This window comes from Sarcophilus harrisii, chromosome 5, assembly GCF_902635505.1.
Source record: "Sarcophilus harrisii chromosome 5, mSarHar1.11, whole genome shotgun sequence".
NCBI classification, from domain to species: domain Eukaryota; kingdom Metazoa; phylum Chordata; class Mammalia; order Dasyuromorphia; family Dasyuridae; genus Sarcophilus; species Sarcophilus harrisii.
In genome coordinates this window covers 171,290,478-171,307,486 of record NC_045430.1, presented here as the reverse complement: position 1 = coordinate 171,307,486, position 17,009 = coordinate 171,290,478, and the positions used below count along the sequence as shown (strand labels likewise).

The 17,009-nt window shown below is 35.0% G+C and overlaps 1 protein-coding gene across 1 annotated transcript in view; it reads right to left on the bottom strand.

The window, feature by feature from the left end:
• Positions 1-17,009, bottom strand: part of LOC100920054 (hyaluronidase-4-like) — a 38,646-nt gene that overhangs the window by 5,926 nt on the left and 15,711 nt on the right. Inside the window, exon 4 of the mRNA XM_031938950.1 lies at positions 2,361-3,357. Within this exon, the coding sequence (XP_031794810.1) occupies positions 2,361-3,314 (954 nt within the window). The 5' untranslated portion in view covers positions 3,315-3,357. The remainder of the gene's footprint in view (positions 1-2,360; positions 3,358-17,009) is intronic.

The window sequence follows — 17,009 nt, the reverse complement described above, 5'->3', positions numbered from 1 at the left end:
TGGAAGCAGAACCCTACTTTAACTTTAACATAGAGCTAAAAGTGAAGAAATAAATTGAAAAAATGAACAAACAGTAGAACAAGATCCTGACTATAGACAGTTACTATGGTAACAGGGAAGATCAAAGCACAAAATCAGAGAAAATCAAAGAAAAAATATGAATTGGCCACAGGCCATGGAAAAGCTCAAAAATGATTTTTAAAATCAAGTAAGAGAAATGGAAGAAAAATTGGAAAGAGAAATCATAATAATGCAAGAAAATATTGAAAAAAAAGTCAGCAATTTAGCAAAGGAGGTCAATTTTCTAAGACTATAAGTTGCAGAGAAGGCTCTCACTTGTGCTGCTAGAGGGAATTTCCTTATCTAAGAAATCCAGATCCTGACTCTTTCCCCTATATAGGGGTCATTTTTGATAGATTCTTATATGCGCTATTAAATTAGTATTTTACTTAATGATCTATGTGCTTAATATTATATTCATCAATGATTTCATTTTTTGCAATAATTCATATAGATTGCAATTACTATTAATTTTCTCTCAAACTCTCTAATTATTTCATGGACTTCAGGTACTTAACCAGAGGGTCTAAAAATCCAGAATCTTTGATTCTTGACAGATTCAGGAGTATGAATGATTCAAATAGCTAATAGAAGTTAGAATTTCTCCTCTCCTAACAAGCTGGTTAACTATGACCAAAATTTTCTACCTCTGAAAACAGCATTCTTTGAATTAAAGGTGTCAATAATCCTATTAAAATGAAAATACCTGGCTAAGGGTACTCAACGAGTCAGTCAGTTTATAAAAGTTTGTACTGTGTTTTGGGAAAAAAAAGAGAAAGTTCTAGCTCTCAAAGAATAACATTCTATTCTATAGATGATTCTATCCTATAAAACAATACATATATATAAGACACATTGTGTAAACACAATGTAACTATATTTGGGAAGCCTCAGGACTGACATTATAGGGTGGAGAATCAAAAATATAAATTATCGGTCATTTATATCTTAGTAATAATGTGTTTTATATACTTTCCTTGTCTGATTTTTGATAAAAGGTGGTGAAAGGGAGGACAAAGATGGTAACAGAACAGTAAGACTTGGGAGGAGGATATCCAAGGAATATTTCCCATCTTTCAACCTGCCTCTCATAATCTTTGTCCTAAGTAATGATTTGAAGCCTTTCAGTGTTTGAACCAAATAAAAAGGAAAACTAATTGTACACAGTGTTCTAGCAAACTAGAATTAATCTACCGAAGTGAGCACTTTGGATCATTGGATTTTATTATTAACTCCCAGGAAGAAAAATTTATTGTCACTTGAGGAAAAGCACGAGTTAAGCTACAAATAGAATTTGTATTGTTAGAGAGGTAAGCCATGAATATTTTAAAACACTCAGATAAGACTTCTTTCTTTTGAGCTCATAGAGAAGACAGAGTTGACAACTCCCAATGATTTCAAATACTGATACACATTTCTTTCACTGGTTTCAACTGTATCCTCTGTCAGTCTGCAATGAATTCTTTGGTTTCCTTTTTATTTATTGGTCTAAATATTGACATTCAAAAGACACATTCTTTCACTAGTTCATTAACCAACATTATCAAAGACCAAACATTTACCTTCCCTTTCTAGGCATGGCATTTCTTGCCATACAATCTTAGATTATACACTGAGAACTGGTAGGAGCTCTCAGAGGTTATTTATTCCAACTCTCTCATGAGGAAATGGAGACCCTCTTTTGAACATCAACATTTAAGTCAATAAATTCCCAGAAAAAAATAAAAAAAGAAACTTATTGCATATTGACAGAAGATTAAGTTGAAACCATGAAAGAAACTTGTAAATGAAGCAAGCAGAACCAGGAAAACATTTTGCACAGTAACAAGACTGTGTGATGATCAACTATGATAGACTTGGCTCTTCTCAGCAGTTCAGTGGTCTGAGGAAATTCCAATAAACTTTGGATGGAAAATGACATCTGCTACCAGACAGAGAACTATGGAGACTAAATGCAGATCAAAGCATACTATTTTCACCTTTTTTTTCTTTTTTTTTTTTTCTGATGGTTTTTCCTTTTTGTTCCATCCTTTATCCTCCAATATGAGTCACTTAGAAATATGTTAAAAATGAATGTATAACCTTAAATAAATATACATGTACAACCTTAAATAATAAACAGAAAGATAGATAGATTTAAAAAAATTTAAGTCCATCTCCCCATTTCACTTAGAGTGTTTGAAGGATTTTCAAAGGGAGTACTTTCCAAGTAGAAATGAATGGGAAAAAGAGAAATGAGGAATTCAATCCAAATCTTAGAAATCATCTAGTCTTAGAGTTGCCATTTGATCAATTCTTACCTTGGAAAGAAAATATAAGGGCTCATCTCTGTATCCTAACCTTGTATAGACAAATATAGGCAGAGCATAATCATGAGATGTCATAGTAGAAATCCTCATTGATTCATTTATTCTAAATTGGGAGAAACGTAAGATGTTTTTACTGTTCCCAAGGGATTTCTTGACTCCAATGGAAGGATATAAAGCTGCACTGCTGTTCCAAAGCCAGGAAAGCTCGTTGTTCCTCAAAACTTCATCCTCTGGGCATGAGCCAGTATAATTTTGATCATAAATATTGTAATTGTGACAATCAGGATATAAATAGTAACCCCAAAGGCCCCTGGGACGGTTCCTAAGTCCCAGCTGGATAGTTTCCTTCATGAAAGCCTTTGCACTTTCTTCAAAAGAAATTTTAGCTAAATTTTCAATATCACTGGCTGACATATTCACTTTTACTTCCGAAATTAGTTTTCTTGACTTCTGTCTATATACATCTTTTGTGTTCCAGTTCCGTGCCCATTGAGGCCTCCAGTACTCCCAGTCTATAACAGCAAGTCCACTGAAATCCTCAGCTGGAATATAATAATTGATGTCTTGGCCAGCTTTTTCCAGATGGGTTTGCAAACTAATGTTTTGGGGAAGTCCCCCATTAATAGGAATTCCTTCTGATGTGTACCAGGGATAATAACCCAATCTATTGACATAGAATATGGTAACATTTTGCCCTCTTGCTTTGGCCAATGGGCTGCCAATGACGTGAAACATTTTTAAATTCAGTATTATATTATACCTTGTTGAGCACTGATCTGTTGGGGCATTCCAAGCAGCTATAAAAGGTTTCCTTTGATAAATTGGAAGTCGGGCAGGTTTTAAAGAGGCAATAGGTTTCAAAATAAATGATACAAGTAGCCATGATGTGAGATGTAATGGTTGCACAACATGTAGTAATAATCTTCTCTCAAATAATGTTTTCATGATAAGAGAAAGTGTGATATCTTCCAGTTCTAGTTAATGCAGCCTGAAAGACATAAATTGACATGTGACTTCATAGAGCTAAAACCTTTAAGATGACATGCTAAAAGCGTAAGTGGTTATAATAGTGTCTGCTTATGAATTATCTTTTATTCCAAGTTTACGATGTATTTTCAGTGAAAAAAAATATATATAGGTATTCTTTAGGACATAAACAAAGTAACACAGTACAAGGAAAAGTCCAAATCTTGTGATATAGGCTCTGGTGATTTTAGCAAACATTTATGTCTAGAATCTAGGTTCTGGTACTTTAGCAAACATTTATGTCTGGGCAATCTGGATGGTGATATATCTTGATATCTTAACATAAAAGAATCAGTATGAGTAGGAAGTGATAGTTAATATGAAGGGGGGAAAAAAGATATTTAGGAGAAGGAGCATTATAGCTATTTTGTATGTATTGGAAGATCTGTAACACTGAAGAATTTTATTTGTTTTGCTTTTCTCCAGAGCAAATCTTTACTAGTTTCATTAATTAATTAATGTTCATTAACTATTAGACCTGGGAGCTACTAGTTGAACTACTCAAACTAGAGAAATAGAAAAATAGGCTGACTTGAGAAGTAGTGGACTTACTATCATCAGAGATCTTCCAAAGAAGGCTGAATGTTGGAGATGCTTAGGAATGGTATAGGTTGGATTAGATATTCTCTATTTCAAATTATATGTACTATTAGTAAACAGCTGTTGTTAACTGTCCTTTATTTAAAGGACAGTTAACAACAGCTGTTTACTATTATTTTCAAGAAAATAATACATAATAAAATGAGAGGAACAAGAGGATAAAGGACAGTTCTCCATTTAAGATTTTATGTGCTTTATACTTTAACATACTTAACATGTATTAGTCAACCTGCCATAGGGGAGAGGGGATGGGGGGAAGGAGGGGAAAAATTGGAACAAAAGGTTTGGCAATTGTCAATGCTGTAAAATTATCCATGCATATAACTTGTAAATAAAAAGCTATAATAAAAAAAGATTTTATGTGTTATTAGTAAATAGCTATTGTTAACTTCCCTTTATCCTCTTGCTCCTTTCATTTGATTTATTGGTCAATTGACTCAAGTCAATTCAGTTATGTCCAACTATTTTAGACCCATTTGGGGTTTTCTTGTCAAATATACTGGAATGGTTTGCTATTTCCTTCTCCAGCTTATTTTCTAGAAGAAGGACTGAGCAAATAGCATTAGGTGACTTGTCCAGTGACACACAACCAGTAAGTGTCTAAAGCCAGACTCAAACTTTGATCTTCCTGACTCCCGGCTTGGTGCTTTATCCACTGAGCTACCTAGCTACCAATGGTTATCCTGGTCAAAGGACAACATTTATCAATTTTTTTCTTCTGAGCTTTTCATGGTGAAATGTCTAAAGCTATTTCTTTCCTCACTCCCTAACATCAAAGAGAAAAGACATTCTAGATAGCTATTTACTGCATAGGCTGGTTCATCAAGGCTGGTATCTTTACACTGACTGACATTTCAGAAGTATAGTTTGGGAATGTTCACCCTACAAAGAAATTTGCCAAGTAAGCATGTGCTTTGAGTTCTTTGAACTAGTATGTAATGATAGCTCAATACCACTAGGTGTCATTAACATAACCCCAAAGCAGTTCCTAGGGAATTCTAGGAAAAATAGGGCTTGAGAACTGGAAGAGGCAAAGCCATGGGATTAGAGGTTTACAGATGGAAGGGACTTTTAGTATCATCTAGCCTAACTCAATCACTTTACAAATGAGGCAACTGAGGCCCTAAGAAGTTAAATGAACTACCCAAGCTCACACAGGTAGGATGTGACCATCCTTTAAGAATGAAAAGCAATGATGGGTGTGGTGATGTGTATGAAATAGCTACACATGTTTAACATATATTGAATAGCTCATTGTCCAGGGGAGGAGGTGGGGGAAATGAGGGAGAAAAAATTTGGAGCGCAGGGTTTTGCAGGGGTGAATGTTGAGGACTATATTTGCATGTATTTTGAAAATAAAATAAAATCTAAGTTTAAAAAAAAAAAAAGAACGGAATGCAAATTGTCTGACTTTCTATATAGGGCAGCTGGGCGGTGCAGTGAATAGAGTGCCAGGATTGGAGTCAGGAAGTCACTCTTCAGACACTTGCTAGCTATGACCCTAATCATTTAACCCTATTTGCTTTGGTTTCCTCAGCCAAGAAAAGTCATGGAGAGTTGGTCAGTCACTACTGAAATGACTCAACAATATCTCTGACTCTAGATTCTTCTTTAAAGCACTTTAGGGATCATTCCTTTCCAAAAACAAAAACAAACAAACAAACAAAAAACCTTCTATAGGTTTTCTTTGGGCATTTACAGATAGACTGTGGAGTTAGGTAATTTATTCATTCATTTAACATTTTTGAGAATCTATGTAAAAGGCATGGTAGTAGATATTAGGAGAACTTTTAAAAGTCACTATCATTCTTATTCATAACAAAAATTTAAGTTACATCAAAAATATAAATTATGGTTTAAAAAGAACAATGTTTTCTGCAAAGCTTGTTCTTCTTGGTCCCAGAGGATGAAAGTGTTTTTAGAACTGCCACTTGTCTCTGATTATCAGTTAGAGTCCACTTCATGGAAAGAGCCTTATAATTAAATATAAGCTGCCTTAAGCTCTCAAAGAATGCTTTTATTACAGCTCCAGTTCTGCTCTTGTTAAAGAATTTCATATACCACGATTTACCATATGAATTTTTATGAAGTATAAAATTTGAAGAAAAGTTTTTTTTTTAAATCAAGCAATTATCATCTGTTAAACATTAATATGTCCAAATCACTATTCTATGTAATGGGCTGAAGCTGAGCAAATGCACTGAGGTCCTGTCTGAGCACTTGAGGCTAATTAGCAATTGGACAATACTCTATTAATATATGCTTGGAGAAAGAATGGCCCTGCCCACTCTCTGTGCAAGTTTGATGTGTTGTATAGGAGATTGTGTAGAAGATTTGGTGGGTGGGGTGTGTGAGCCAGAGGCACTGCTGGCTGGATAGTGTCAGGATTGCTTTCAATTCGCATGGCCATTCCCCTTAACCTCCGCAAAGAATAAAGATCAAGGATTTTTCCTTATCCTGACTCCTGCTGATTTTAATATACTTTGGGTGCTAAATGCAGTCATCACAGTTCTAGATACTGGAAGAAATATAAAGTTTAAATATGATATGGTCACCTCTCTAAAAGAATTTGCAGTCTAAAAGAGAATGGTAAGCCAACAAAATACAGATAATTTTAAGATACAATATTACATAAGATCTTAATTTACAAGACAAATGGAATATAAATTGATTAATCATTAAGCATTGATTAAGATCTTCCTATAGGCCAGGCTACAGCTAGGTTCTAGGGATAAAAATACAAAGAATGAAACAACCCTGACTCCTAAGTTGCTTACTTTATATTGGGAGAGATAAGTACACATATAAATACATAGATACAAAATATAAAGGAAATAAAAAAGTAGTTAAATGAGAAGCAGTTTGAAGAGAGGTCACTAGCATTTGGAGGAATCAGGAAAAGCTTCCAGTAGAAGGCAGAAATGGGCTGGAGCTGCTCCTTGAAAAGAGAGATAAGGGGGCAATGAATTCCATGAATAAGGAATGGTCAGAGCAAAAGCCTAAATATAGGAGGTAGAGGGTCATGTGTGAAAAAACAAAAGAAAAAGAGAAGTTTGGCTGGATTCTGGATTATCTGTGTATGAAAGGTGTATTGTGCAAATCTAGAAAGTTAAACAGTATCCAGTTGTGAAGGGATTTAAAACCTAAACAGAAGAATTTCCATTTTATTCTACAAGTAAGGAGTCACTGGAAGTGATTGATTACAGTAATGACATAGATATCAGGTAAGGGATAATTACTTTAATTTTATCTTGGCAGATGGACCAAAGAGAAAACAATTACTTAGGAGACTGTTTCAATAATCTTAATTAAGAGGTGATGAGGGCCTACCTTTAAGTAATAGTTGTTTGATTGGTGAGAAGGGATTGGATGCTAAAGATTCTGGAAAGGTTAAAACAAGATGTGGCAACTGATTAAAAAATTAGTTATACAAAGAGATCTAACTCAGTTTCAATTGATCAATGAAGGACAGAAGCAGCTACACCCAAAGAAAGAACACTGGGCACTGTAAACTATAAACTATCTGCATTTTTGTTTTTCTTCCCAGGTTATTTTTACCTTCTGAATCCAATTCACCCTGTGCAACAAGAGAACTGTTCGGTTCTGCACACATATATTGTATCTAGGCTGTACTGTGACATATTCAACATGTGTAGGACTGATTGCCATCTGGGGGAGGGGGTGGAGGGAGGGAGGGGAAAAGTCGGAACAGAAGTGAGTGCAAGGGATAATGTTGTAAAAAATTACCCAGGCATGGGTTCTGTCAATAAAAAGTTATAATTATGAAAAAAAATTAGTCATAAAGAAAGTGAAAAGTCAAGAATGATGTGAAGGTTATGAACCCGAGTAACTGGAAGAATAGTGAAACTTTTAAAAGGCAAACAGATAATAAACTCAGTTTTAGATAACTTGAGTATGAGATGGGTCCCCAACATTCAGTTTGAAATGTTTAATAGGTAATGTGGAATTGAAACTCGGGATATAGAACTGGATATAGAGATCTGAGAGTCATCTATAGAGATAGAAAGGATGATTAAAACTATGCAAATAAATGTAGAGAGAAAAGAGAAAATGGTCTAGGACAGAACTTTAAGGAACACTCAGGTTCCTCCAATGAGACTAGAGTGATAGTGATGATAAACCAGTAAAGGAAATAGTGAAGAAACAATCAGACAAGGTACCCAGAAAAGAGAAATTATCTAGCAAGAAAGGAAAGAAGTTAAATATAACCAAAAGATTGAGGATGATAAATGAGAAAAGGCCATCAGGTTCAGCAATTAATTAGAATAACATTTCAAAGAGCTCTATTCAAGACAAAAGAAAATTATACATGATACATGCAATAATGTAAATAAATTCAAGTTCAAAAGTCAAGAAAACTAACCAAATACAATAGTCAACATTAGTATCAAACTGTCAAAGTAAAAGAACACCACTCTGGCAACAATCACTATATTGGAGAATGTACATCAAAGAAATTGTTTGGGTGTTTGTTTGAAAGTAACTATTAGTAATCATTCTTTTTAAATGTATTTAAAAAGAAAAGAATACTTTTCTTGGAATTAAAATATTTGATTTTGAATCCTGAAAAAAAGACTAAGATAGGTATAATCAGAGACAGACAGAGATCCTTAGTAACTTTGGAGAGAAGGTTGAATTAAATGATTCTTGTAAAAATCATAGGAGTTTTAAGAAGGGAGGAAGTAGAGGCAGTGAATGTAGAAAACTTTTTCTAGAACTTTGGCTAAAAAAGGGGGGGAAGAAGCTTTAGAAGGATATATTGAAAGGATAGAGGTTCTAATGAAAGATTTTTAAGAACTCAGCAGGTGGGAAAAAGTTAACAATTAATGAAAGTTGGGGATTGTGAAGTGTTGAAGAAAAAGGGAGAGGAGAGACTTAAGCACACTTATTGAGGGGTTTTGTGATAAAGAGCAGGGATAATTCTTTGTGAGGCATTGGGAGAAGAGAAATGAAACTGGGGGAATAAGGTCAAAAGATTTTGAAGCTAAGAAAATCGTGAAAGAAGTTCATTTCTAATGGACTGGAGGGGTAGCTAGATAACACAGTGGATAGAGTACCAAGCCTGGAATCAAGAAGACTCATCTAAATTCAAATTTGGCCTCAGACAGTTAGTAATTGTGAGACACAGGACAAGTCACTTCACTGCAATATCTCTATCAAGAAAACTCCAAATGGGGTCATAAAGAGTTCAACAAAATTAAAAAATGACTAACCAGTTATTATTCATTTGCTCAGTAATGTAATAGGTATGGTTCTCAGTAGGGGAGAGGGGAACAGAGACAAAGAGAGTTAGAAAAAAAAGAGGCATAGAAAGATTGAGGAGGGAAGAGAAAGTTTGAAATAATTTTTATGGGAAACATTGCAGTGATTGCAGTGAAAGCCCAGTTGAAATTGGAAAGCATAAATTTTATAATGTACACATTCAAGAATGTGTGATTCCTTGTAATTCCATTATTAAACAGTCCAAAAGTAGGAATAGAGGAGACAGAGGTTAAGAGTAATATCAGGAGAAGGCTTGACAAGAGAAGAGAAACCAAAGGACAAGAGAATAAGGGATTTGAGAGTGGAAGACATGGTAAATTTGACATTTTAACTATAGGGTTGATATTAGAAAATGAAATCAAAGCAAGACTAAAGCCTTAGAAAGTACTAAGGGATTTGGATTTCCTATTGAGAGCAATAAGAGAGTTAGGAGAGATGAGGCTTAGAGATGGAAGTTATGATCAGATAGAAAAATGTCAAAGTTTCTCTTTTTAAAATTGATGATTTTGGTGTAATGGTTATATCCAATGAATGGCTATTTACAGCACAAGACAGAGGGAAGAACCATGTCATGAGAATTAAGGCAACTAAGAAACTGGAAGATTTCAAAGTGTGATAAATGTTAAAAGTGTGTTAAAAGATTTAAAAGTGTGATAAAGGTTGAAATGCCCTCACATAAGGAAAGATTCAAGTAGAGGAACATTGTTAGGTGTTGAACCATTTGAGAAAGAAGGAAGAATGCTAGGGCACAATATATATAAACCAACATGATATGGAATGGTTGGAAATTTTTTGTTTCCTATACTTCAAAAGAGGAATAATAATGTCACAGAGAAAGTCTGGAAGTGGCAGCAAGGAGCAAAGAATATTACTACTCTTCCTCCAGGATCTTTATCGCAAGAGATATGAGAAAAGGTACAATTCATACCAAAGAATATCGTCAGAAATGCAGTATCATCAGAGGTAAGCTAGGTTTCAGTGAGAGCTGGGAGGAGTAAAAGGGAAAAAAAAGAGGAAGGAGAGTTTGTTCTCTATAGGATGAGAATTCCAAGGACATATTGGAAAATGGTATAAGGGACTGGAATGAGTCATGGGTAGAATAGTGTTAAGGAGGATAGGAATGAGAGAAGAGGAAGTAGTGGACAATTTATACTTTATTGGTTGATTATTAATGAATAAAGGAGGTAGATGCTCTTATTACCCCCATTTTCCAGATGAAGAAACTGAGGTTGAAATGTCATCTGAAAAATGAGGATAATAATGGCACCTAACTTACAATTATAAGACTCAGATAGCATAGTATATATAAAGCACTTTATAAACTTCAAAAGGCTATATAAATGTTAGCTATTATTATTTTAAACCAAATGTTCAGGCTTAACTCTTACAAAAAGCAGGAGAGTTTATCTTTCCCTCTTCTCCAATCCAGTCTCCTTTCCTTCCACTATTTAAGGACCAGGTTATTCTAATTTTTGTCTTCTTTATGCTTTTGAATCAAATTGAGACACTTCTCAGAACCACTCTCAATGACATAGTAAATATGGATGGATGGATGGATGGATGGATGTGTGCATATGTATGTGTATATATAAACTATATGTTCAACAAACAGTTGAAATTTATTTTATTGCTCTAATCAATATACTTTATTACTCTGGTATTTATAGATAACTTAAACTTAGAGGAATTAATGTTTGAATATTGGAATTTAGACACTCCTTTTAGATACAAATGGAAGATATCCATTTTCAAAATCAAGAACTCTTTTAAATTCTTTGACATAGGAGTTGTGTTCCCTCTTTTTTTCCTACCAAATCTATGATTCTTTGGTATGGCTAGTACCAATGAAGGAATTCCCTCTTCATGTATAAGTCAATACCTGCTCTGCAATATATAGTCTTACAGAGTTTTCTGGGGCACTAAGAGTTTAAGGAACTTGGCCAAAATCATAAAACCAATATACATTAGAACCAGATCTTGAAACCCAGATCTTTCTGACCCTAGATAAATTCTCTAGGTCAGCATACTATAGTGCCTATTAAACTCCCAATCTTTAGATGGGGCAAATAGCAAAAGATGCAAATAACATGTCCATCAAACCTAGACCTCACAAATGATTTATGAACAATAAATAATGGCCAAGAATCTAAGGTAACATTCAGCAAAGGTGAAACTATATTTCTAAAACACCACTGGAAAAAAATTCTCCCTCATTTCTAAATCAACGAGTTCAATATTGCTAAAGTCAATAGTGAATGGTCTTTTTGCTGCTAGGTAAATGGCAAATAGGTGCATCAACATTCATCAGAATCAGAGGCAAAATGGAGCCAAGAAATTCAACATTAGCCGATTTATTATGCAGCACTATTTCATTTTAAATGACTTTACTTCATCCTCATCAGGCAATTTCCAAGCTGCCCTTCCCAGGAAAGCCTATAACCAGCAAATAAGGGCATCCAATGTTCTTCTCTGATGGATGTTGTTTTCATAGCACAATCTTTGCTCAGTGTTATTCTGATAAGGAAAAAATTATTCTTTTCCAGGTGTCCTATGCTTTCTCCATATTTCATCCCAAACACAAAATTGTTTCACTCAGGAAAAGAACCACTGTGAGATGTAACATTCTGGCCTCTATACTTATGCTAACTCAACTCTTATGCCTTTAAGACCACCTTTCCTCTAAAGTTATTCCCCATTGATGATCACTTATCTACATCCTTCAAGATGCTTCTATCACTGAGTATCCCCAAATCCCCAGGCATCACTTATAATTCTTGTTAGAACTTCCATAGAATTTGTTTTGGGCCTTTCTGCTCTAGCAATGACTTGTTTTGTATTTTAACTATTTGATTATGATTTGTCTCCTTTTGTATCTCCTTGACTACCTGAGGGGTAGAAGTCTATTTTATTTCTCTCCCTAGCTACCTTATCCCATAACAGTAGTAAATATATTTTATTTATAAAGCCTCATTAACATATTAAATAAAATTTCACTGTGGTTCTTTTCCTGAGTAAAACAATTTTGTTTGGGATGAAATGTGAAGGAAACATAGGACATCTGGAAAAGAACCAGTTTTCCCCACCAGAGTAATACTGCGCAAAGATAGTGCTATAAAAGCAATATCCATTGGAAAAAAGAAAAAGAAAAAGAAGGAGGAGGAAAAGGAGGAGGAGGAGGAAGAGGAGGAAGAGGAGAAGAAGGAAGAGAAAGAGGAGGAGGAGGAGGAGGAGGAGGACGAGGAGGACGAGGAGGACGAGGAGGACGAGGAGGACGAGGACGAGGAGGAAGAGGAAGGAGGAAGTATTTTATTTGCTTTTTTTTTTTTTTTTTTTTTTTTTTGGCTGGTATTTGCTGGTAATGGGTAGGGCAATTGGGAAATTGCCTGATAAGGATGAAATAGATGAAGTGGACCTTATCAAATGACATCCCATTCCCTACCCCAATCCACTTGATTACATTAAGAAGATAGGGAGGAAGTCACCAAGGCAAGGTGGAATTAAGGATGTCCCTCTTTCAGACCTGGAATTGTTTCATCTGTTCCTAAAAAGGGCAGCCCTTTTTAGATTTCAAGAGGTCAGTTGGCACCTTGCAGGATTTACAATCAATTCCCACAGATAAGAGTTGTGAAATCTTGTGATCTCACATCTAATCTGCTATTCTCAGAATTAAAATTGTACAGAATTGAGAAATCACTGTTTGTAAAAGGAAGTTGTAATTGTATAAACATGTTTACACATATTGGATTTAACATATATTTTAATATGTATAACACATATTGGATTGCTTGCCATCTAGGGGAGAGAGCAGGGGGAAGGAGGAAAAAATCTGAAACACAAGGCTATGCAAGGGTTAGTGTTGAAAAGTTATCCATGCATATGTTTTGAAAATAAAAAGCTTTAAAAATAAAAAAAAATTAAATTAAATTTTTAAAAAAGGAAATTGTAATGAGCTTTTGGCCAGGACCTATAGTAATCCCATTGAGACCTGATTTCTGTACGTAAATAAATAAATGCCCTAAGATTGTGGGTCTAATAAGAATTTAACTTGGTGGGAACCTGAAAAATAAAATAAAATAAAATAAAATAAAATAAAATAGGAAAGGAAAGGAAAGACAGAAAAACAAAGGTATAAAATTTAAAATAAACATGCCCAAAGTCTTGTAGACCAGTTAGATGATAGTCTAAACATTCCTGGGGAAGATCCAGAATTTAGGAATAAAAATAATATATGGGAGAAGTACTGCCTGGAAGGGCCTTTCCTCAGACTGTCTGTTGAGATTGAGACCTACTGTGAAGCTTCAGGAACAGCAAAAGGCACAAGAAGGTCATCCTCCAAAAATATTATTAATGTCTTTGATATTGCAACATGTATTCTTCTCTTTACTTGATAGTTAAATACTTACAAGCTAAGTAGATTATATCTGTGAACACACACATGTATTCATACACATATATATGAACCTATATCTAAATATATATGCATACAGGTAGACACATATAGATAAAGGCAGCTAGATGTTACAGTGGTTAGATTTCAGGCCTTGGAATCAAGAAGACATGAATTTGAATCCTCCCTCAGATACTTACTCTGCTCAAGTCACCTAACTTGTTTGTCTCAATTTTCTCATCTATAAGAAAGGGATAATAGCACCTACCTATCTAGATCAAAGTGAGGATCATATGAGTTAAAGTATAATTCACTTTGCAAACCCTAAAATGCAATATAAATACTAGTTGCTATTAATTGGCATCATATGTATATGTGTACATATTTATATATATGGAGAGAGAGATGTATATACACATAAATACACACACACACACACACACACACACACACACACAAAGGTGTATGTTTGTTGAATTGAGTTATTTTTACCATCTTGATCTCTGAGGTTAGTAGAGAAGTAGCTTCTTACTAGCAATTTTTTAAAATTATTTACATTTAGTTGTTTATTTAGGAGCAATTTGATGTAATTATAGGATGGTTAGCTATTTTCTGATTGAAGAATCAATCAGTCCCAAGGGCTCTTAAAAAACAAGTTAATATTTTCCAATAGAAAAATTTTCAAAGGGTATGAAAAGATTTTTTGTCAGAGGAAGAAATTCAAGGAATCAACAGCCATGTGAAAAAAAAAAATGTACCAAAGCATTAATAATTAAATAAATGCATATTAAAGCAATTCTGTGTTCTACCTCATGTAGATCAAATTGACAAAGATGACAACAATAGAAAATTACAATTGTTGGAGGAACCAGTGAATTCAGTCACACTGATAAATTGTTGATGGAGCTATAAATTGATCCAGCCATCTGGAAAGCAATTTGGAACTATGGTCCAAAAGTCAGTAATAAACTATGTAAAGTATGCTTACACTTTGACCCTTTGATACCACTATAAGGCTTATACCACAAAGAGATCAAAGAAAGAAAAAAGATTAATATCCACAAAACTATATATAGTCTTTCTCTTTCTAGTGGCAAAGAACTAGATACAAAAGGGGGTGCCCATCAGTTAGTTTATGGTTAAACAAATTATAGGATATATATATAATAATATAGCATATATGTAATTATGCCATAAGATCCTATTTCAGATAAATCTCAGAAGAGCTGTATAAAGTAATGCAGAGTGAAATGAACAAAAGCAGTAGAACAATTTAACTGCAATAATAACATTGTGAAGTAAAACAATTTTGAAAAACTTAAGAACTCTGATCAATCCAACAACCAACCATGAAGAATCATAAAACATGCTAACCACAGAAGGGTGATAGACTCAAGGTGCATGATGAAACATATATTTTAAGACATGTATGGATTTATTTTTGTTGATTATGCTTCTTTATTACAAGGATTCTGTTTTTGTTTTTATTGGGAAGTGAACTCTTGTGGAAAACTTGAGTCCAGAAATAAACTTTAAAAAAAAAAAAAAAAAGAGGGTCACCAAAGCATTTTTTAAATTCACAGAACAGAAGGAAATTCAAAAGGAAACAGATAAGTAGGACAACTTTGAAAATAACAGACTGAATTTATTACATACTTTCTTTTTTAAAGGGAAGCTATTTATAATAGTGTAACATATCCCTAGTGTAATCACTGGCAAAAGTCACCCAGCACCTGGCAGCTTGGGTCCTCAGAGGGATAGCTATTATTTTGTTTAAGGACTAGCGCTAAGTTTGAGGTGAAAATTCTCCTAGATGCTGATACACAAGCCCTCACTGGTGTGCTTCCCCTTGAGCAAGTAGTAGACTTAATTCTTTAGCAAATTCTTTTGCTTAAATGGCATATCAGGGCCACATTCTGCCACAAACATACCCAAATGTCCAAGAGAGAGTAAAAAAAAAAGGAACTTAAAATGCAATGGTACTTGACATACATGTAAGAAACATATGGTCAAGACAATGTAGGGTTCCAATGTTCTTTCTCTCTGGAAAGAGTCTTCATGAAGTTCACTACACTTTGCTTTATTGTTCAGCTGGTTCTTCAGTGGGCAGCCCAGCTGGAGTTTTTAGTGTGTAGTGTCTTACTATAGATGGGCCATCCGCTGCTGAGCTGCATCAAGCGGGTCAGTGGCTGTGCTGGCTCCCCACCAAACTCCAGTGGGACTAAAAACTAAGCTGGACTGATTGCTCAGCCCCTATGCTCCTCTGAGGTCACAACATCTCTGCTGGACAAGTCAATCCCATTGTCTCCTGGACTTGCTCTTCAGTGGGGAGCCATTGCCTTCTTCCTACCTTCAGGCTGAGTTGGGAAGTTCTGGGCTCTCATAGCTGTAGCTCTCATAGTACAACAACAACCCTTAGCTTTTTGAATGAATTCTTTTTAGCCAAAAAGTCCCATACTTCAATAAGCCACCTCATGTGGCCTTGGGGTATCTAGTTTCAATTCAGTCATTTTCACCTCTTCTCCACTTTTTGGTTATCTTAGATAGAAGAGTGTCTAGGAGTGAATAGTCTATGCCCTGGAGGCTCATTCATCCTCTAGCTGACTATTTGATAAGCAGTTAAGAAACACCTTCCTTATATCCTTTAGCCCATTTTTTCATCACCCAAATGCTCTAACCAGTTGTAGCAAAAAAGGGCCTTTGGGGTAGCTGTTATGAGACACTTCCTTAATCGTCTCCACATTCAGGACCTTGATCTTATCTGGGATAGGGTGAGGGATTTTCTTTTACTTCCTCCCCATCTCAAGGACTGGCACTACGCCTCACCACAGTATCCTCATTTCACCTCTGTGGTTTTCTGAAGCTGGGGATAAACACATACTTTCCTCTTTGTTGGGCCTTCAATTCCCCTTTCTAGGATAAGGAACGTCTTTTTTGAATGGGAAGGTTTTCCCTTTTAGCTTTCAATGTTCTTTTTATCTTTTTCAGACCTTTATTTTTACTGAAGTCTCACTGGGGCAGAAGTGTCACCTCAAAGCCTATTTGAACTCCAGTACTGCCTCAATTAGATTCAGATGAACTGGGTAAATGTTTAACAAAGTTGATGAGAATACAATACAATATAATGCTCATTTATGATTAATCATTCTCCTCTTTGATCTGTCTTCCTTCAATGTTTTCAGGACAGTCCTCTCTCTTGATTTTCCTCCTTCTTATCTAAACTTTCCTTCTCTATCTCTTTTACTATAACCTCCTTCAGATCACTCTCTCTCAAGGTAGGTGTCCTCAGAGCTCTGTACTGATTCCTCTTCTCTTGACTCCATACTACTTTTTTGGCAGTCTTA